Here is a 23207-nt window from a genome sequence, read left to right as displayed (position 1 = left end):
CCTGCACCCCTTTTCATATATTCCTTTTCTCAAGTTTTAACTCTTTCTATCTCTTCTCCTTCTCTGTGTCCCACAGCTTAAGTTCCAGTCAGACCTGCAGATCACTCATATGTACTCTGGGGAGGGGGAGGAGGTCAAGCTCTGCCTGCCAGTGTGGCCCTCTGGGAATGTGGAGGACTGGCTGAGAGAGGTGGAGAAGTCTATGAAGGCCTGTCTGAGGGACAACATTGAACGCTCGCTGAAGGTCTATCCACAGGTCAGCCCCTTACCAAATCTACAGTAGTAGTGCATGGGTAAAATTTTTGGGGAAGCCAAGCCAGGGGGAAAAAAGCCATGTTACAATCTATGTGTTGTGATAATTGGGTTGTTTGCTCTATAACCTGTTAGTTCATATGCCACCGTGATATATAGGCCTAAGGCCCAGACAATAAGAAGACAACAGTCACACAGTGGCAGAATAAATTCAACCACATGGTTGTTTCATCACAAAACCGGAGAGCAACATCTGTCTTGTGAAGTCCACAAAGGATATTTGAATGTAACAGTTACATGACCTACAGTATGGGCAAGCAAGTTAATAATGTTTTGTACATTTTCGAACTTGTAAACAACTACTGATTTAGAACCACAGAGTTACCGCAAGTCACAAAGAAAACAGGAGATGCCTCCTCTATTCAAGCACCATTTCAACTTCAACATTTCAATATCATCAAATCACCTATGCTTGTTCTAATACAGTGACAACTTAAAGATACCAAAAACAATTTAGACCAATCAACGTAAGCTAAATATGTGTGGCTGTCCATGTTACTGATTTCTGTGCGTGTGTGTGTGCAAGTAGAAAAACATGTAGAGTCGCCGTACTTGTAGAGAAATGCCAATGCCATTCTCCTGTCTTTCATGTTGACCAAATGGTCTATGACTGTCATACAGTAAACGCTTTACATTTTTGTTGTCCGAGGCTACCTGGCAAAAATGCTTGCTCGCTAAACCTAACTTCCTTTAATGGGCAACAATGAGCCAGCTAGTTAATATTAGTCTTCTACATCTAGCTACATATTGAACTCCCATCCTCTCAGGCCAGGGGCACAAGGTATGAATTTATAGTTGGATCAGATTCACCGTTGTAATCATTGGCCAGTATGGAGAATTAAGTAAAAGTCCAAATCCTTATCTCCATCCATGGCTAATTTAGGAAAGGGACGATTTTAACTAGCTAGCTAGCCAGCCATCGGAAGACAACGACACAGTGAGATGCAACAATTCAAGTTTTTTCTGTCAATTACGTTATGCTTTTGATGTGATGTGATTGGTGTGAAGATAATTCCGAACTGACTTCCCTTGACACTTTTCTTTTGGTTCGCCAGGGCCAACCACAGTTGAGCTCACTGATTTTAGCTCAACGCTGATTGGCTATTATTTTAGAATGTTTTTATCATGGGAGACCAAATGCTTGTTGGCTTCCCTTGCTATCGAATTCAATGCTGTGGTTGGCAATGATATCATACATGTTTAGGCCAGACAGCATCAGATACTTAACCTCTTGAGAATAGTGGGCAGTATTTTGATGTTTGGATGAAAAACGTGCCCAAATGAAACGGCCTATTTCTCAGGCCCAGAAGCTAGAATATGCATATAATTGGCAGATTAGGATAGAAAACACTCTAAAGTTTCCAAAACTGTCAAAATATTGTCTGTGAGTATAACAGAACTGATATTGCAGGCGGAAACCTGAGGAAAATCCAACCAGGAAGTGCTGTTATTTTGAAACCTCTCTGTTCGATTGAATGCCTACCCTCCATTTAAAGGGATATCAACCAGATTCCTTTCCTTATGGCTTCCACATAGTGTGAACAGTCTTTAGACATAGTTTCAGGCTTTTATTCTGAAGAATTAGCGAGAATGATCACATCGCGTCAGTGGATAGCTGTGTGTCCCCAGAGTTTTGCATGCACGAGCAGCTGGAGCAGACATTTTCTCTCTTTCCTATTGAAAAAGCTACCATCCGGTTGAAATATTATCGATGATTTATTGTAAAAACAACTTGAGGATTGATTATAAAAAAAGTTTGGCATGTTTCTACGAACTTTACGGATACTATTTGGAATTTGTGTCTGCCCGTCGTGTCCTGCACGAGCCTGTGGATTACTCAACAAAACGCGCCAAAGAAATGGTTTTTGGATATAAAAATAATCTTTATCGAACAAAACAAACATTTATTGTGTAACTGGGAGTCTCGTGAGTGCAAACATCCGAAGATCATTAAAGGTAAGCGATTAATTTTATTGCTTTTCTGACTTTCGTGGGGCCTACTTTGCTGCTAGCTGTTTGTAATGTTTTGTCTGCTGAGAGAGCTGTGCTCACATAAACGCTTGGTTTGCTTTCACTGTAAAGCTTTTTTACATTTTTTTATCTGACACGCCAGGTGGATTAACAACAAGCTACGCTGTGTTTTGGTATATTGCACTTGTGATTTCATGAAAATTTAATATTTTTAGTAATTTAATTTGAATTTGGCGCTCTGCAATTCAGTGGATGTTGACAAATTATCCCGCTAAAGGGATCGGTGCACCAAGAGGGGTTAAGTGATAATGGCCAAAAAGGCGATGTTTGGAGGATATATCGGCATGGGTGTTGTTTGGCTTTCTAGGGTTGCTACCCAGGCTTTCTGGTCGTTCGTTGTATTAGTTCTGTTGCCTTAGACGTGACCCAGTCTTTCAGTCTTTTTGTTCTGTATCTATGGACGCGACCCAGTCATACCTTCTAAATGTTCCATTGACATACTGGCTAGCAACGTTCTTATCCTTTGCTTGCTATCTAGCCAACTATGGCTAACTTAAAGTGCAGACAGAATAAAAGCAAAGTATTTGCATTTGTTTAAGCTGTTTTCTAGTGACATTTATTTGGATAATGTTACAGCCAGAACATTGAGCTAATGAGGCGGGATTTCGCCTGGCATAGAAAATGTGCTCACTCGTTAGGACACTGTTGTTCAGAGAAGCTATCTAACAACACAATCACTTCAAACTGAAGCTGGAAAGACTGCAAACTAGCTGCACTTTGTTTTGTTTTACCGTTTTTCAATTGAAATTTCTTTGTATATATCCATGGATATGATCGTTTTTTTCTTGGTCCATTTTCGGGGGAAGCCTGACTTCCCTTGGCAACCATGAATACACACAACTACCAATATATCAACCGGTTGACAGAAAACTACACAGTTCAAACATGATTTTGTCTTACTGTATTGTCATCTGTTACACTGGGCTAAGGTTTTTGGATTTTCCAAATAGTGCCCAAGCTTTGTGAAACGCACTGACAACTGTGATGTGTGTGTGCCCTCCTGTCCCTTCCCCTTAGCAACCACGTACAGAGTGGGTGTTATCATGGCCTGGGCAGGTGGTGATCGCTGGCTGCCAGACCTTCTGGACCACTGAGGTGTCAAATGCACTGGAGCAGGGAGACCTGACTGACCGACTCTATCCCCAGCTACAAACACAGGTTTGTATCCTAAGTTTTCCCAAAGCTTGGCTAGACCCTGGCTATAGATGGGTTAGTTGACAACGTTACGAAAACCATGTGTATTTTTGTGATTTTGGATGGCCAGATTGCTAGCAAGAATGACAAGAAACTGCCACGTGGGGAATCGTAAGTGTCTTGTTTTTAAGTGTTTTGTCTGATTTCATGTCAGTACTATTGCTAAAGTGTGCTAGCTAGCTAACAACTGTAACAATGTATTTGAGAGACAACAAGTGCTTATTGTGCAAATGTATTTATGTTTTCAATAAACATTGGAGAGGAAATATAGCTTACATGTTGTCAATCTAAGCTAACCTCGTCTATTTGGCCCATAGTTGCACACAAGTCAGTTGTTGCTAAACAACCAACCTGTCTAATTTGTAGCTGAAGTTCAGATGTGCATGGAAAACATTTGAAATTTTAGTAATTTAGTAGACGCTCTTATCCAGAGGGACTTACAGTAGAGTGAGTGCATAAATGTTCATACTTTTTTCTCTGTGGGAATCAAACCCACAACCCTGGTGTTGCAAGCGCCATGATCTACCTACTGAACCAACTGGGACCATCAGTATTGCTTCAATGGGCTATGATATCATTGTGAAGAATGTGAAAGAGAATATGTGACTGACAGTGTCCTCCCCTTTGTTATGGTGTAGCTGGGAGACCTGGTGCAGCTGGTGAGGGGCCGCCTGTCTAAGATGCAGAGAGCCGTTCTGTCTGCCCTCATCGTCATAGAGGTCCATGCAAAGGACGTGGCAGCCAAGCTGGTAGAGGAGGGCGTCTCCAGCATCAATGACTTTGAGTGGATCAGCCAGCTCAGGTTTGACCTGCCCAACAAAATATACCTGCTGCTCATATGATGTACTTCTGCCTTAAAGAGCTAACAATTTGGGTTGAACCATTGTGTGCAGATGACATGCAAAAATCTGTGAACATTCCAGATTCTTAATTAATATTTGTTTCTAGGTATTACTGGGCTCGAAATGACCTGTATATCCGGGCGGTGAACGCAGAGTTCCTCTATGGATATGAGTACCTGGGCAACTCAGGACGCCTGGTCATCACCCCACTCACAGACCGGTAAGCTTTGGCTACCCTTCATTGGGTCTCAATGACTCCCGCCCTTGTTATGAAAGCATGTCTCACCCATAGAGATAGATTGAGGAGTCTAGTGCCCAAAAGCCCGTTTTAGCATAGGCAGCGCCATTGAGGACTTTCCCCATTTTGAAGTAGTCAATTCCATTTAGATGACCAGGAAGGATCAGCCCATGAATTATACTTGTGATGAAACATTCCATAACTGCAGTTGGCAGTAAATCGCCAACCTTGGCTTTAAACGTGTTCAAACAACACACAAAAGGTGGCAGTGTGCACCCTTTGTTTGCCAACTCATAGAAGTAGTAGAAGTAGAAAATGGACTACTTCAAAATGGAGACGGCCTCAATGGTGCTGGCGATGCTCTCACAGACGCCGTAATGGGATAGATACAATGATGCAATGTTTATCTAAAGCTGAATGTCACTCAAACCGACCACTTTGAGCACTTCAAGCACTCGATCACTCGATATGTGTGTTCACGAGTCAATCTCAAACGCTAGTTGTCGAGTCATCAAGGGCTCCACGGCGCCTTTTGGAAGCCTCTTTATTTAGTGGGCATCCTATGCCGACTGCACCCTTGGTAGCAACTTCTTCCCATGAATCTTAGCATGTTACCTAGCATCAACAGTCACTACTACGTCGCCCTCAAAAGCAGTCAGAATAAATCAAGAAATCTGTAATTAATTAATTTTCAAGTTTAATTTTGAGGATGTCTTAGTCTAGCTGTTTACACCTAGCAAAGTAGTCCAGTGTATTTCTGATCATGTACATGAAAACTTGTCCATAATTTTTTTATTTCACCTTTATTTAACCAGGTAGGCTAGTTGAGAACAAGTCCTCATTTGCAACTGCGACCTGGCCAAGATAAAGCATAGCAGTGTGAACAGACAACACAGAGTTACACATGGAGTAAAAAATTAACAAGTCAATAACACAGTAGAAAAAAAATGTCTACCGTAATTGCTGGACTATTAAGCGCACCTGAATATAAACCGCACCCACTGAATTATTAAAAAATATGTATTTTGTACATAAATACGCCGCACATGTCTATAAGCCGCAGGTGCCTACCGGTACATTGAAACAAATTAACTTGGTCACTATCTTCCTCCTCCTGTGCACTGAAACCACTGAAGTCATCTCCTTCGGTGTCGGAGATGAATAGCCTCAGAATTGCTTCATCCGATGTTGGATCGTTTTCATTGTCGCTCTCGTCACTTTCATCCGGAGGCAAATACCCCGCTGAGCTCATGCTGCCCCTTCGACACGCAGCAGTCCAGCCTTTCGAAACCCGTTGATGATAGTGGATTTTTTGACAATGCTCCACGCTGTCAGGACCCACTGGCAGACTTGACCATAAAATGCTCTTCGCATGCAGCCCGTTTTAGTGAAGGATTTCTCCCCACTTGTCATCCAAGCCTCCCACTGAACACGGAGCGCCACCTTAAATGCAGGATTTACACTGATGTCGAGTGGCTGCAAATACTTTGGGCCATCTGCTTTTCTTCCCTCTGAAAGGTTTGTTGTTTTTTTGCACTGAGTCAGTTCCTCACGCTGCTGTTTACAAAGTCTTATAATCGACTCATTAAGGCCAAGCTCCCGTGCAGCAGCTCTCTTTCCTTTTCCAACAGCCAGATCGATCGCCTTCAACTTGAAAGCTGCATCATATGCATTTCTCCGTGTCTTTGCCATGATGAGGGTGACAAAATTACTACCGTAATCAGAATGATGGGAAGTTTGAGCGCGTTCGATTTTACGTCACATTATGTGACGGTGCTCAGTTTTTTGGCGGCATGAATCTTGTGAAAGCAGGAAAAATCCATAAATTAGCAGCGTCATTGTATGCGAGGTTCAAAGCGTGGGAATAAAGTAGCGGCTTATAGTCCAGCAATTACGGTATATACATTGTGTGCAAAAGGCATGAGGAGGTAGGCGAATAATTACTTATTTTACAGATTAACACTGGAGTGATAAATGATCAGATGGTCATGTACAGGTAGAGATATTGGTGTGCAAAAGAGCAGAAAAGTAAATAAATAAAAACAGTATGGGGATGAGGTAGGTAAAATTGGGTGGGCTATTTACCGATAGACTATGTACAGCTGCAGCGATCGGTTAGCTGCTCAGATAGCAGATGTTTGAAGTTGGTGAGAGAGATAAAAGTCTCCAACTTCAGCGATTTTTGCAATTTGTTCCAGTCACAGGCAGCAGAGAACTGGAATGAAAGGCGGCCAAATGAGGTGTTGGCTTTAGGGATGATCAGTGAGATACACCTGCTGGAGCGTGTGCTACGGGTGGGTGTTGCCATCGTGACCAGTGAACTGAGATAAGGCGGAGCTTTACCTAGCATGGACTTGTAGATCAGATCAAATCAAATCAAATGTATTTATATAGCCCTTCGTACATCAGCTGATATCTCAAAGTGCTGTACAGAAACCCAGCCTAAAACCCCAAACAGCAAGCAATGCAGGTGTAGAAGCACGGTGTAGATGACCTGGAGCCAGTGGGTCTGGCGACGAATATGTAGCGAGGGCCAGCCGACTAGAGCATACAGGTCGCAGTGGTGGGTGGTATAAGGTGCTTTAGTAACAAAACGGATGGCACTGTGATAAACTGCATCCAGTTTGCTTAGTAGAGTGTTGGAAGCTATTTTGTAGATGACATCGCCGAAGTCGAGGATCGGTAGGATAGTCAGTTTTACTAGGGTAAGTTTGGCGGCGTGATTGAAGGAGGCTTTGTTGTGGAATAGAATGTTTGATATGAGTCTGGAAGGAGAGTTTACAGTCTAGCCAGACACCTAGGTACTTATAGATGTCTACATATTCTAGGTCGGAACCATCCAGGGTGGTGATGCTAGTCGGGCGTGCGGGTGCAGGCAGCGAACGGTTGAAAACCATGCATTTGGTTTTACTAGCGTTTAAGAGCAGTTGGAGGCCACGGAAGGAGTGTTGTATGGCATTGAAGCTCGTTTGGAGGTTAGATAGCACAGTGTCCAAGGACGGGCCGGAAGTATACAGAATGGTGTCGTCTGCGTAGAGGTGGATCAGGGAATCGCCCGCAGCAAGAGCAACATCATTGATATATACAGAGAAAAGAGTCGGCCCGAGAATTGAACCCTGTGGGCACCCCCATAGAGACTGCCAGAGGACCGGACAGCATGCCCTCCGATTTGACACACTGAACTCTGTCTGCAAAGTAGTTGGTGAACCAGGCAAGGCAGTCATTAGAAAAACCGAGTCTACTGAGACTGCCGATAAGAATATGGTGATTGACAGAGTCGAAAGCCTTGGCAAGGTCGATGAAGACGGCTGCACAATACTGTCTTTTATCGATGGCGGTTATGATATCGTTTAGTACCTTGAGCGTGGCTGAGGTGCACCCGTGACCGGCTCGGAAACCAGATTGCACAGTGGAGAAGGTACGGTGGGATTCGAGATGGTCAGTGACCTGTTTGTTGACTTGGCTTTCGAAGACCTTAGATAGGCAGGGCAGGATGGATATAGGTCTGTAACAGTTTGGGTCCAGGGTGTCTCCCCCTTTGAAGAGGGGGATGACTGCGGCAGCTTTCCAATCCTTGGGGATCTCAGACGATATGAAAGAGAGGTTGAACAGGCTGGTAATAGGGGTTGCGACAATGGCGGCGGATAGTTTCAGAAATAGAGGGTCCAGATTGTCAAGCCCAGCTGATTTGTACGGATCCAGGTTTTGCAGCTCTTTCAGAACATCTGCTATCTGGATTTGGGTAAAGGAGAACCTGGAGAGGCTTGGGCGAGTAGCTGCGGGGGGGGGGGGGGCGGGGCTGTTGGCCGAGGTTGGAGTAGCCAGGAGGAAGGCATGGCCAGCCGTTGAGAAATGCTTGTTGAAGTTTTCGATAATCATGGATTTATCGGTGGTGACCGTGTTACCTAGCCTCAGTGCAGTGGGCAGCTGGGAGGAGGTGCTCTTGTTCTCCATGGACTTTACAGTGTCCCAGAACTTTTTGGAGTTAGAGCTACAGGATCCAAATTTCTGCCTGAAGAAGCTGGCCTTTGCTTTCCTGACTGACTGCGTGTATTGGTTCCTGACTTCCCTGAACAGTTGCATATCGCGGGGACTATTCGATGCTATTGCAGTCCGCCACAGGATGTTTTTGTGCTGGTCGAGGGCAGTCAGGTCTGGAGTGAACCAAGGGCTATATCTGTTCTTGGTTCTGCATTTTTTGAACGGAGCATGCTTATCTAAAATGGTGAGGAAGTTACTTTTAAAGAATGACCAGGCATCCTCAACTGACGGGATGAGGTCAATATCCTTCCAGGATACCCGGGCCAGGTCGATTAGAAAGGCCTGCTCACAGAAGTGTTTTAGGGAGCGTTTGACAGTGATGAGGGGTGGTCGTTTGACTGCGGATCCGTAGCAGATACAGGCAATGAGGCAGTGATCGCTGAGATCCTGGTTGAAGACAGCGGAGGTGTATTTGGAGGGCCAGTTGGTCAGGATGACGTCTATGAGGGTGCCCTTGTTTACAGATTTAGGGTTGTACCTGGTGGGTTCCTTGATGATTTGTGTGAGTTTGAGGGCATCTAGCTTAGATTGTAGGACTGCCGGGGTGTTAAGCATATCCCAGTTTAGGTCACCTAACAGAACAAACTCTGAAGCTAGATGGGGGGCGATCAATTCACAGATGGTGTTCAGGGCACAGCTGGGAGCTGAGGGGGGTCGGTAGCAGGCGGCAACAGTGAGAGACTTATTTCTGGAGAGAGTAATTTTTTAAATTAAAATTAGTAGTTCGAACTGTTTGGGTATGGACCTGGAAAGTGTGACATTACTTTGCAGGCTATCTCTGCAGTAGACTGCAACTCCTCCCCCTTTGGCAGTTCTATCTTGACGGAAAATGTTATAGTTGGGTATGGAAATCTCAGAATTTTTGGTGGCCTTCCTGAGCCAGGATTCAGACACGGCAAGGACATCAGGGTTAGCAGAGTGTGCTAAAGCAGTGAGTAAAACAAACTTAGGGAGGAGGCTTCTGATATTGACATGCATGAAACTAAGGCTTTTTCGATCACAGAAGTCAACAAATGAGGGTGCCTGGGGACATGCAGGGCCTGGGTTTACCTCCACATCACCCGCGGAACAGAGGAGGAGTAGTATGAGGGTGCGGCTAAAGGCTATCAAAACTGGTCGCCTAGAGCGTTGGGGACAAAGAATAAAAGGAGCAGATTTCTGGGCATGGTAGAATATATTCAGGGCATAATGCGCAGACAGGGGTATGGTGGGGTGCGGGTACAGCGGAGGTAAGCCCAGGCACTGGGTGATGATAAGAGAGGTTGTATCTCTGGACATGCTGGTTGTAATGGGTGAGGTCACCACATGTGTGGGAGGTGGGACAAAGGAGGTATCAGGGGTATGAAGAGTGGAACTAGGGGCTCCATTGTAAACTAAAACAATGATAACTAACCTGAACAACAGTATACAAGGCATATTGACATTTGAGAGAGACATACAGCGAGGCATACAGTAATCGCAGGTGTTGATTACCTTGCTAGCTGAGCCTGAGCCAGTCACTGACTTATATGAACGAAAGGGAAGCTAACCAACCAGCTAGTGCAACACTAAATGCAATTCTCCTTCTATAAGCATGCTAGCTAGTTACTGTAAAATGCACTGATGCTTCTATACGCAAGCTAGTGTAACGGATGTGAAACGGCTAGCTAGCCAGCGGTGGTGCGCGCTAAATAGCGTTTCAATCGGTGACGTCACTTGCTCTGAGACCCTGAAGTAGTGGTTCTCCTTGCTCTGCAAGGGCAGTGGCTTTTGTGGAGCGATGGGCAGCGATGCTTCGTGGGTGACTGTTGTTGATGTGTGCAGAGGGTCCCTGGTTCGCGCCCGGGTATGGGCGAGGGGACGGTCTAAAGTTATACTGTTACACTAGCTAGTTACCTTGCTATTTTAGTAACATTATTTTATCTCAATGAATGATTTTTAATGAAGCAGTAAGCAACGTGCTCTGCCGTGAGTCTGTACAGTATCGAGTCTGAGGCTGAGCTGTGCATTTATCTGCCCCCCCAATGTTACAACATAGCAATTGGTGCTTTGGAAACATGCTGAAATACAGACTGGCTGCTGGGAACATGTCTACAACTTATCAGCAAGCTGTTAAACTATCGTAAATAAGTGACAAGCTACACACTGTTTATAAGTGCAGTGCCTAAAATCTATAGCTAGCAGGAGATAAAATTCCATCCCAGTGTTTGTCAGTGAAGCTAGCAGCAGGCAGGCTACAATAAGCTAAAACCAGTTGATGAAAACACTGGGGACTGATATACTTGCACATGGCTGTTCGATAAAGGATTTAGGGTTTGTGAGTCTATGGTCTCACCCCTTGCTCCCTCCCCCTCTCAGGTGCTACCTGACCCTGACAGGGGCACTGCACCTGAAGTTCGGAGGGGCCCCTGCGGGTCCAGCAGGAACAGGGAAGACAGAGACCACTAAAGACTTGGGGAAAGCCCTGGCTATCCAGACTGTAGTCTTCAACTGCTCGGATCAGCTGGACTTCATCGCCATGGGCAAGTTCCTCAAGGGACTGGCCAGGTTAGTCCTTATATAAAACACCAAACTGGTATAAATATAACTTGTATGTGCTACAAAGAACACAAGCCTTTTTCTAAAATTAATAAAATTGTATTTTCTCCTCATCAATCTACACACAAGACCCCATAATGACAAAGCAATTTTTAGCACATTTATTAAAAACAAAACACTGAAATATTACATTCCATAAATATTCAGACCCTTTACTCAGTACATTGTTGATGCACTTTTAGCAGCGATCACAGCCTTGAGTCTTCTTGGGTATAACGTCTTGGCACCTGTATTTGGGGAGTTTTTTTCCCATTCTTGTCTGCAGATCCTCTCAAGCTCTGTCAGGTTGGATGGGGAGTGCAGCTTCACAGCTATTTTCACTTTTCTCCAGAGATGTTCAATTGGGTTCAAGTCTGGGCCCTGTCTGGGCCACTCAAGGACAATCATAGACTTGTCCCGAAGCCACTCAGGGTTATTGTCCTGTGGGAAGGTGAACCTTCGTGCTTCACCGTACGGATGTGTCCATGTTTCTTCCAGACGTGACGTTTGGCATTTAGTAGTCCTTTAGGTGCCTCTTGGCAAACTGCAAGCGGACTGTCGTGCCTACTACTGAGGAGTGGCATCCATCTGGCCACTCTACCATGAAGGCCTGATTGATGGAGTGCTGCAGAGATGGTTATCTTTCTGGAAGGTTATCCCATCTCCACAGAGGAACTCTGGAGCTCTGTCAGAGTGACCATCGGGTTCTTATTCACCTCTCCGACCAAGGCCCTTCCCCCCTGATTGCACAGTTTGGCAAAAAAGAGTCTTGGTGTTTCCAAACTTCTTTCATTTAAGAATGATGGAGGCCGAGTGGCGCAGCGGTCAAAGGCACTGCATCGCAGTGCTAGAGGCATCGCTACAAACCCGTGTTCTCCCAAGTCTGTACGGGAGATGCAGCGATGGGACAAGACTTTAACTACAAATTGGGGAGAAAAGGGGGTAAAATAATAATAATAAATGAAAAATAACAAAAGAGAAAAAAACTACAATTTAGAAAACAAATTGAATGATGGAGGCCACTGTGTTATTGGGAACCTTCAATGCTGTAGAAATGTTTTGGTACCCTTCCCCAGATCTGTGACTCGACACAATCCTGTCTCGGAGCTCTACGGACAGTTCCTTCGACCTCAGGGCTTGGTTTTTGCTCTGACATGCACTGTGAACTGTGGGACCTTATATAGACAGGTGTGTGCCTTTCCAAATCATGTCTAATCAATTGAATTTACCGCAGGTGGACTGCAAACAATTTGTACAAACATCTCAAGGATGGATCAATGGAAACAGGATGCAGCTGAGCTCACTTTCGAGTCTCATAGCAAAGGGTCTGAATACTTAAATAAATAAGGTTTCTGTTTTTTATTTTTAATACATTTGCAAAAATGTCTAAAAACCTGTTTATGCTTTGTCATTATGGGTTATTGTGTGTAGAATGATGAAGAAAAAACACAATAAATACAATTCATTTTAGAATAAGACTGTAACGGAACAAAATGTGGGAAAAAGGAAGGGGTCTGAATAATTTCCAAATGCATTGTATATCCTGTTGAATGTATTTAAATTGTTTTGTGGGGCTACTGTGATCTACTGTATCTCCTGTAGTTCTGGAGCCTGGGCATGTTTTGATGAGTTTAACCGCATTGATGTGGAGGTGCTGTCAGTGGTGGCCCAACAAATCGCCACCATCAATAAGGCCCAGCATCAGAGGGTGAACAAAAACATACACAAACACAGTCATAGACAACATGTACACAGTCAAAAGTGCATACACGCATGAAAATATTACAGATTTGTATGTCTGTGCCTGCGTTTGTTTGTGTCTCTCAGGCAGAGCGATTTGTGTTTGAGGGGCAAGAGATCCCTCTTGTTGCGTCTTGTGCTGTTTTCATCACCATGAACCCTGGTTATGCCGGCCGCACTGAACTACCAGATAACCTAAAGGTAGCTACATAAAATTGCCCAAAAACATTTAAAAGTTCACATCCCTGGCAGGGTATTGTAAAAACAAAGCACTGAGGTGTGACTGTAACACATTATTTTTCTATCTGTTTGTCTTAAGGCTCTGTTCCGTCCTGTTGCTATGATGGTCCCTGATTATGCTATGATCGCTGAGATCTCTCTCTACTCCTTTGGCTTCAGCGATGCTAAAGTCCTCTCCAAGAAGATCACCACCACCTTCAAACTGTCCTCCGAGCAGCTCAGCTCCCAGGTGGTACCCTAGTCTACATAGAATCTTTGCCCCAGTACCCATACCCGCATCATGCCTTATTGAGGGTCAAGCTTTATATACAGTGCTGTATTTCTTTGTGAAAGTTGTCGTGGAAATTATAATCAATAATGAGTAGAGACAAGGTCAGTCATCAATCAGGGTATTACTTTATTCAAAATGTATTAATAACATCAATAAATTATTGCAATAATGAAGCTGGTCAACGACCCACCCGTAGGTGATTCGTTGACAGCCCAACGAGCAGATTTGAGCCACAGCATTTTATAGCAAAGTACATGCCCTGAATGTTCATGACAAACAACAGATGTATGGAATGGGTCACAAGGTTAGGATTTGTATGAAAGATACTAATAATTTACAGCAGACTATATCTGCTGTAAAGACTGTTCTCATTGTGTAGAAACCAGGGTCTGACCCCCAAAACAAAGTTCCTCTCATCATTATCCATACCGGAGCCATCTCCACCCTGGTACCTCCCAGCACATAAACACCAACACATTCTATAGAATGCGGGCTCCGAGAGAGGACAAGACCATCATAAATCAGTTGTTAGAGTTAAATCTCAGAAGCTCCTCTCAGTTCACACAGACACAATAGAGTTCTAAGAACCCTATTTTGTTGCATAAAACAACCATTTGATGCAATAACAGTATTATTAACATAATCATGTAATTTCTCCACGATAAAGTTTGACTGATGTATATGTGTGCAGGATCACTATGACTTTGGTATGAGAGCTGTGAAGACCGTGATCTCTGCTGCTGGAAACTTGAAGAGGGAGAATCAAGATATGAATGAGGTTAGAACAACACTTTATATGCCTAAATACACTGACCAGGCTATCAATAATGTAATCGGCCTGATGTAATCGGCCTGTCTCCCACCTCTAACTTCCAGGAACTGATCTGTCTACGGGCCATACGAGACGTCAACGTCCCCAAGTTCCTCCAAGATGACCTCAAGCTTTTCAACGGCATTGTGTCCGATCTCTTCCCCAAGATACGGGAGGAGCCCATCGACTACGGCACCCTGGAGAAGTCAATTCGCAATGTGTGTGCCAAGAAGAACCTCAAGGATGTGGATGGTTCGTACTCTATGGGGACACACAGCTTGTTTTTGTACTGCTTATTAGTGATACTGTGCTATTGAGATTAGAATATAGGTATAAATTAGGAGGGAAATTATATATATTTTTTAACATGGTTTCATTTCCCATGTGTAAATGCAGGATACATCACCAAGTGTATTCAGCTGTATGAGACTACTGTAGTGAGGCATGGACTGATGTTGGTGGGACCGTCCGGCTCCGGAAAAACCAAGGTCTGCATTCCCCAAAAACCTCTCTTTACCAGCAGCACATGATATGTATTTGAAGATGATTCTGGTATTACAAATGAATGTAATATATTGCCATTGGCTTGGATTGTGTGTCAGTGTTATGAGATCCTAGGGAAAGCGATGACGGCTCTTCAGGGCCAGGTCTCTGTGAGTGGTGGTGTTTATGAGGCTGTACAGACCTATGTCCTCAACCCCAAGTCCATTACCATGGGACAGCTCTACGGGGAGTTTGACCTATTGACACATGAATGGTGAGTAATTGCTCCATGTGCACATAACAGACCATCGCATGCCATATGTAGATTTGGGCACATACAATACATAAACACTTATACACCTGGTACATTACAAACACACATACAGTAGATAGCATATTGAATATCCTGTGAACACTCTCACACATCCATGCACACACACTCATGCCTCTTCTCCCTCTGTGTGTCTCCCTTCAGGTCGGATGGTATCCTGTCCTCTCTGATCCGTGGGGGGTCGTCCTCCATGGACGAGGAGAAGAAGTGGTACATGTTTGATGGGCCAGTGGACGCTGTGTGGATCGAGAACATGAACACTGTGCTGGATGACAATAAGAAACTCTGCTTGAGCTCTGGAGAGATCATCAAGCTCACAGACGTGAGAAACCTTTACATCTCTTCTGTCAGTTTTCCCTCTCTCATTTTGTTCCACACCTCATACCAGTTATGCACATTCAGAATACATGTGTGTATCCTCCTCCAGGTGCAGACGATGATGTTTGAGGTGCAGGACCTGGCGGTGGCGTCCCCGGCCACAGTGTCTCGTTGTGGGATGGTGTACCTGGAGCCTAGCATCCTGGGCCTCACGCCCTTCACTGAGTGCTGGCTGAGGACGGTCCCCGAACCCCTGAGGCCCTACACAGACCAGCTCAATTCCCTCTTCATCAGGTTTCTCCAGGTAACATAGAGGGCCGCTCAACAGGCATTTTACTAATGTTTATTCCACTTTACAACTGTATCATACGTTAGTTGTTGTGAGTGTCTGGCTGTGTCAGGCCTTGTTCTGTTGGGTCTCAGGTAAAATTGAGTCTGTGTGTCTCTAGGATTCCATCACGTTTGTAAGGAAATCTGTGAAAGAGGTAATCTTCTCCATGGACAGCAACCTCACATGCAGTCTGCTCAAACTGCTGGACTGTTTCTTCCAACCCTTTATCCATCGAGAGGTCAGTGAACACCACTCCATGCCACAAACACCCATACAATCTACCCACCATCAGGAGACAAAAGGGATGAGTGATCAGCTGAGGTGATGGAGATGTTCATCTCTTGATGACTAGTCTGTCATGTACTGTGTGTTTGGCCAGGGGGAGAGGCCACTTCTGCAGGAGAAGCTTGACCGGTTAAAGGAGCTGATTGAGCCCTGGTTCATCTTCTCTCTGGTGTGGAGTGTGGGAGCCACAGGGGATGCCCCCAGCTGCCAGCGCTTCAGTGCTTGGCTCAGGGCCAAGATGGCAGAGGAGAAGGTTGAGTTGTGTTTTCCAGAGGAAGGCCTGGTGTATGACTACCAGCTTGATGATGCAGGAATCAGCAACATGGGAGACGAAGAGGAGGAGGACAGAGGGAGGAAGGTGAGCATTTGAAAAGCAAACATTCTGGAAATACCTTTAGAGACATAAAGGGCCATACAAGTGACATACATCCTGTTGAGTAGGTGCACTGGGTCAGTTGGATGAAATCTGCCCAGAATGTGGTCATCACGCCAGAGACAAGCTACTCTGACATCATCGTACCCACACCAGACACAGTCCGCATTTCCTTCCTGATGGATATGCTGCTGTCTAACAAGAAGCCTGTAAGTGCCGCCCAATAAGGCACTCATAAATAGTGTATTATCAGTGTATCATTCCTGGTGAAAGCTTTTGTGAGTGTAATGGAGGAGTCTTTCTGTGAGTAGAGTTGTTCTTAGTCAGAGGCTCTGTGTTGACCAGGTGCTGTGCATTGGACCGACCGGCACAGGAAAGACCCTGACCATGTCTGACAAGCTGCTGAAGAACATGCCTACTGAGTACATTACACACTTCCTTATGTTCTCTGCTCGTACTTCAGCCAACCAGACACAGGATTATATTGATAGCAAACTGGACAAGAGGTAAGCCTTTTACCAACATCTCTCTTTGTACTGTATGATCTGTGCTGTAATGTCTAAAGGCATTCTCATTCCTTTATATACTGACCTCTCCAACCAAAGCATGTATTTGTCAGGCGTAAGGGTGTGTTTGGGCCTCCCCTGGGGAAGTATTTTATCTTCTTCATTGATGACCTGAACATGCCCATTCTGGAGACCTACGGGGCCCAGCCCCCCATTGAGCTTCTCCGCCAGTGGATGGACCATGGAGGCTGGTATGACAGGAAGCAGATAGGTGAGGACCCTTCCTCCAAAGCTGAGTCTGCACATCTAGCTCCCATGGCTCTGTGAAGGCCACCACGTTGAACTCTGCTTTGTCCTGCAGGCACTTTTAAACACCTGGTAGACATCAACTTTGCGTGCGCTATGGGACCCCCAGGAGGGGGCAGGAACCCCATCACCCAGCGTTTCACACGCCACTTTAACTTCCTCTCCTTCACTGAGATGGAGGACGCCAGCAAGAAGAAGATCTTCTCTACTATCCTGGGCAACTGGATGGGTGAGACGGCCTGACTGCCGAAAATGTATCCAACTGATGTTCATTTTGGTGAAGGGTTGAGGGTGGCTAGGTATGGTTGAGGCACCAGTCACATTGAGGAGGTAGTTTGTTAAGTTGCTGCAATCCTTTCTAATATATTTGTTGCTTTCTTACAGATGGAAATATAAGTAAAAAGGAACCAGGGAGTAAGTCAGAGAGGGAGACAGAGAGACAGAAGAAGGAGAGAGAGAAAGAGAAGACTGACGCTCTAGAAATATGTTACCATGCATCATTATTTTAAACTCAGCAAAAAAGAAATGTCCCCTTTTCAGGACCCTGTCTTTCAAAGATAATTCGTAAAAATCCAAATAACTTCACAGATCCTCATTGTAAAGACTTTAAACACTGTTTCCCATGTTTATTCAAAGAACCATAAACAATTAATAAACATGCACCTGTGGAACGGTCGTTAAGACACTAACAGCTTACAGACAGTAGGCAATTAAGGTCACAGTAATGAAAACATAGGACTCTAAAGAGACCTTTCTACTGACTGAAAAACACCAAAAGAAAGATGCCCAAGGTCCCTGCTCATCTGCATGAACGATTCTTAGACATGCTGCAAGGAGGCATAAGGAATGCAGATGTGGCCAGGTCAATAAATAGCCATGTCTGTGGCCAGGGCAATGTCACAATGTCTGTGAGATGCCTAAGACAGCACTACATGGCGACAGGACAGACAGCTGATCGTCCTCGCAGTGGCAGACCACGTGTAACAACACCTGCACAGGATCGGTACATCTGAACATCACACCTGCGGGACAGGTACAGGATGGCAGGTACAGGATGACAATTGCCGGAGTTACACCAGGAACGCACAGTCCCTCCATCAGTGCTCAGACTGTCCGCAATAGGCGGTAAGGCTGTTCCTCACCAGACGGTAAGGCTGTTGTAAGGCTGTTCCTCACCAGACATCACTGGTAACAACGTCGCCTATGGGCACAAACCCACCGTCTCTGGACCAGACAGGACTGGCAAAAAGTGCTCTTCACTGACGAGTCACAGTTTTGTCTCACCAGGGGTGATGGTTGGATTCGCCTTTATCGTCGAAGGAATGAGCTTTACACCGAGGCCTGTACTCTGGAGCGGGGTTGATTTGGAGGTGGAGGGTCCGTCATGGTCTGGGGCGGTGTATCACAGCATCATTGGACTGAGCATGTTGTCATTGCAGGCAATCTCAATGTTGTGCGTTACAGGAAAGACATCCTACTCCCTCATGTGGTACCATTCCTGCAGGCTCATCCTGACATGACCCTCCAGCATGACAACGCTATGTGTTACAGGGAAGACATCCTCCTCCCTCATGTGGTACCCTTCCTGCAGGCTCATCCTGACATGATCCTCCAGCATGACAACGCTGTGTGTTACAGGGAAGACATCCTCCTTCCTCATGTGGTACCCTTCCTGCAGGCTCATCCTGACATGATCCTCCAGCATGACAACGCTGTGTGTTACAGGGAAGACATCCTCCTCATGTGGTACCCTTCCTGCAGGCTCATCCTGACATGATCCTCCAGCATGACAACGCTGTGTGTTACAGGGAAGACATCCTCCTCATGTGGTACCCTTCCTGCAGGCTCATCCTGACATGATCCTCCAGCATGACAATGCCACCAGCCATACTGCTCGTTCTGTTCGTGATTTCCTGCAAGACAGGAATGTCAGTGTTCTGCCATGGCCAGCAAAGAGCCCGGCTCTCAATCCCATTGATCACGTCTGAGACCTGTTAGAATCGAGGGTGAGGGCTAGGGCCATTCCCTCCAGAAATGTCCGGGAACTTACAGGTGCTCATGGACACATTATTCAATTTCTGTTAGTCACTAGTCTGTAGAACTGTTTCAGTTTATGTCTCAGTTGTTGAATCATGTTATGTTCATACAAATATTTACACGTTAAGTTTACTGGAAATAAACGCAGTTGACAGTGAGAGGACGTTTCTTTTTTTGCTGAGTTTAGTCATTATTAATACGAGTATATGTTGATGAAATTCTAAACTATTAAATTGTTACTGGTCTTTTACTCACACAAAAAGTAAAGTTCTCCATATGTCTTTGCTAATTTTATATCCAACCCGTCTCCCTTACCCCTCTTTTCCCTCAGGACCTGTTCCAGAGATCCAGCCTCTGAACGGGCCTCTGGTGGACGCCACTATCTGTGTCTACGCCACCATCACTTCCCAGCTCCTTCCCACACCAGCCAAATCCCACTACACATTCAACCTTAGGGACCTTTCCAAGGTCTTCCAGGGCATCCTGATGGCAGAGGCTACCAAGATAGAGGTAAATGACTGACGGCTCAAACATGAGATCATACAGTATAGAAACCCTGAAAGGCTCTTCAAACGGAGGATGTGCTGCTTGTTTTGATTCTCAGGACAAGATGCACTTGCTGCAGTTGTGGTACCATGAAAGCTGCCGGGTGTTCCAGGACCGGCTGGTGAGTGCTGAGGACCGGGACTGGTTTGATAAGCTCCTACAGGCCCGCATTGAGGAGTTTGGCTGCAGCTTTGAGGATGCTGTGCCCTGCCAGCCGGTCCTGTTTGGAGACTTCATGATTCCCGGAGCTGACAACAAAGCCTACCAGCTCATTGAGGACAGGGAGAAGGTGAGACTTCACTGCTAAACTTAAAGGGCAACTCCACCACTTTTCAACCTTGTTTTCATTATCTTCAGAACAATACCAGTGCAAACATACAGTATGTGAAAACAGCACATTTCTACAAAAATATAACGTTACAAAGTTCTACCCGATGGCTTCATCAAAAGTTAAAGAATTTTAAAAACAGTGTTTTTAACACTTTGCTGTGACATGGGGAGCAAGAAAATACCCTCCCTTGGACTAGAAACTCGTTGCACTTTTTGAAAATCACTTTTCTTTAGGACCTTTCTTATCTTTTTAACCACAGATCATAGAATCACGCTGTTTTCACATATGTAGACACTGGTTTGGTATGGGAGATGATGAATATGAGGTTGAAAAGTGGCGGTATTGCCCTTTAAAAGACTTCCATAAAAACGTTTGGTGACACTACTAGGGTAGTAATGAGATTTATGGGTGTTTTTCATCCCAATACTGTCTTGTGACTCCCACAGCTGGCCAGAGTCATGGAGGAGTACATGGATGACTATAACCAGATCAGCACCACCAAGATGAAGCTGGTGCTCTTCATGGATGCGATCCAGCATGTGTGCCGCATCAGCCGCATCCTGCGCCAGCCCCTGGGAAACGCCCTCCTCCTGGGGGTCGGGGGCAGCGGGCGCCAGTCACTCACCAAGCTGGCCACGCACATGTGAGGATCATACCTTCTATTTTATTAAACATCTGAAAGAATGTTACTGTGATAATATGGTGTTAATATGTTGATTTACACCTCAGGTCAGACTATGAGTGTTTCCAGATTGAGCTCGCTAAGAACTACGGCCACACAGAGTGGAGGGAAGACCTCAAGAGCATCATGCTGAAGGCTGGCCTGCAGAATGTACAGATCACCTTTCTGTTTGTAGACACACAGGCGAGTACTTTTTCACAGTGTCAGCACTTACATTTACATTTACATTTAAGTCATTTAGCAGACGCTCTTATCCAGAGCGACATACCCACTTATCGACATGCCCTCTAACCCTGTGTGTTTTACCTCAGATCAAGAGCGAGTCGTTCTTGGAGGATGTGAATAACATCCTGAACTCTGGTGACGTGCCCAACCTCTATGCGGTGGACGAGCAGGAGCGCATCCTGACCGCTATGAAGCCTGTGGTGCAGGACCTAGGCCAGCAGCCCACCAAAGCCAACCTCATGGCTGCCTACATAAAAAGAGTCCGCAGTAACATCCACACCGTGCTCTGCATGAGGTCAGACTCATTGCACTGTATCCATACATGCATTCGGAAAGTATTCAGACCCGTCGACTTTTTCCACATTTTGTTACATTATCGCCTTATTCTAAAATGAATTAGATTTCATTTTTTCCTCATCAATCTACACACAATACCATGTAATGACAACCCCCCCAAAATGGACATTTTTCTCATTTCTTACAAATAGAAAACCAAAATATCACATTTACATAAATATTCAGAACCTTTACTCAGTAGTTTGTTGAAGCACCTTTGGCAGCGATTACAGCCTTGAGTCTTCTTAGGAATAACGCTACAAGCTAGGCACACCTGTATTTGGGGAGTTTTTCCCATTCTTGTCTGCAGATCCTCTCAAGCTCTGTCAGTTTGGATGGGGAGTGCCGCTGCACAGCTATTTTCACGTTTCTCCAGAGATGTTCGATTGGGTTCAAGTACGGACACTGGCTCGAGGACATTCATAGACTTGTCCCGAAGCCACGCCTGCGTTGTCGTGGCTGTGTGCTTAGGGTTATTGCTTCTACACCTGCATTGCTTGCTGTTTGGGGTTTTAGGCTGGGTTTCTGTACAGCACTTTGAGATATCAGCTGATGTACGAAGGGCTATATAAATAAATTTGATTTGATTTTGATTTGATTGTCCTGTGGGAAGGTGAACCTTCGCCCCAGTCTGAGGTCCTGTGCGCTCTGGAGCAGATTTCTATAGAGGATCTCTCTGTTCTTTGCTTCGTTCATCTTTCCCTTGATCCTGACCAGTCTCCCAGTCCCTGCCGCTGAAAAACATCCCCACAGCATGATGCTGCCACCACCGTGCTTCACCGTACGGATGTGGCCAGGTTTCTTCCAGACGTGACGTTTGGCATTCAGGCCAAAGATTTCCATCTTGGTTTCATCAGATCAGAGAATCTTGTTTCTCATGGTCAGAGTCCTTTAGGTGCCTCTTGGCAAACTGCAAGCGGGCTGTCGTGCCTACTACTGAGGAGTGGCATCCATCTGGCCACTTTACCATGAGGCCTGATTGATGGAGTGCTGCAGAGATGGTTATCTTTCTGGAAGGTTATCCCATCTCCACAGAGGAACTCTGGAGCTCTGTCAGAGTGACCATCAGGTTCTTGGTCACCTCCCTGACCAAGGCCCTTCTCCACCGATTGCTCAGTCTTGGTGGTTCCAAAATTTTTCCGTTTAAGAATGATGGAGACCACTGTGTTCTTGGGGACCATCAATGCTGCAGTAATGCTTTGGTACCCTTCCTCAGATCTGTTCCTCGACACAATCCTGTCTCGGAGTTCTACTGACAATTCCTTCAACCTCATGGCTTGGTTTTTGCCCTGACATGCACTGTCAACTGTGGGCCCTTATATAGACAAGTATGTGCCTTTCCAAATCATGTCCAATCAATTGAATTTACCACAGGTGGACTCCAATTAAGTTGTAGAAACATCTCAAGGATGATTAATGGAAACAGGATGCACCTGAGCTCAATTTTGAGTCTCATAGCAAAGGATCTGAATATTTATGTAAATAAGGTATTTCCGTTTTTTATGTTTTTAAACATTTGCAAAAATGTCTAAAAACCTGTTTATGCTTTGTCATTATGGGGTATTGTGTGTAGATTGATGTGGAATTTTATTTTATTTTTTCAATTTTAGAATAAGGCTGTAACGTAACAAAATGTGGAAAAAGTCAAAGGGTCTGAATACTTTCCGAATGCACTGTATATCTGCCTATCACGCCTACACTGTCACTGTTGCATACACACTCCGTCACACACACCACCAAGCACACACCCACCCACTGCTTTTGCTGCTGCCATACTGTTTACTATTATTAAACCTTCTATCGGTCAATTTCTCCTAATCCCCGCCTTCATGCACAGTACC

The 23207-nt window shown here is 45.1% G+C and overlaps 1 protein-coding gene across 1 annotated transcript in view; it reads left to right on the top strand.

The window, feature by feature from the left end:
• Positions 1-23207, top strand: part of dnah1 (dynein, axonemal, heavy chain 1) — a 66140-nt gene that overhangs the window by 18254 nt on the left and 24679 nt on the right. Inside the window, exons 23-47 of the mRNA XM_065000728.1 lie at positions 77-256; positions 3361-3501; positions 4176-4339; positions 4486-4599; positions 10996-11184; positions 12817-12922; positions 13042-13155; positions 13274-13423; positions 14157-14243; positions 14342-14528; positions 14673-14764; positions 14879-15033; positions 15235-15412; positions 15518-15712; positions 15858-15977; positions 16119-16382; positions 16466-16606; positions 16743-16903; positions 17017-17174; positions 17265-17438; positions 19578-19756; positions 19851-20081; positions 20570-20766; positions 20853-20988; positions 21117-21325. Of these exons, the coding sequence (XP_064856800.1) occupies positions 77-256; positions 3361-3501; positions 4176-4339; positions 4486-4599; positions 10996-11184; positions 12817-12922; positions 13042-13155; positions 13274-13423; positions 14157-14243; positions 14342-14528; positions 14673-14764; positions 14879-15033; positions 15235-15412; positions 15518-15712; positions 15858-15977; positions 16119-16382; positions 16466-16606; positions 16743-16903; positions 17017-17174; positions 17265-17438; positions 19578-19756; positions 19851-20081; positions 20570-20766; positions 20853-20988; positions 21117-21325 (4022 nt within the window). The remainder of the gene's footprint in view (positions 1-76; positions 257-3360; positions 3502-4175; positions 4340-4485; positions 4600-10995; positions 11185-12816; positions 12923-13041; positions 13156-13273; positions 13424-14156; positions 14244-14341; positions 14529-14672; positions 14765-14878; positions 15034-15234; positions 15413-15517; positions 15713-15857; positions 15978-16118; positions 16383-16465; positions 16607-16742; positions 16904-17016; positions 17175-17264; positions 17439-19577; positions 19757-19850; positions 20082-20569; positions 20767-20852; positions 20989-21116; positions 21326-23207) is intronic.

The sequence above is a fragment of the Oncorhynchus nerka genome, linkage group LG15 (assembly GCF_034236695.1).
Source record: "Oncorhynchus nerka isolate Pitt River linkage group LG15, Oner_Uvic_2.0, whole genome shotgun sequence".
NCBI classification, from domain to species: domain Eukaryota; kingdom Metazoa; phylum Chordata; class Actinopteri; order Salmoniformes; family Salmonidae; genus Oncorhynchus; species Oncorhynchus nerka.
This window is presented reverse-complemented; position numbering and strand designations above follow the sequence as displayed.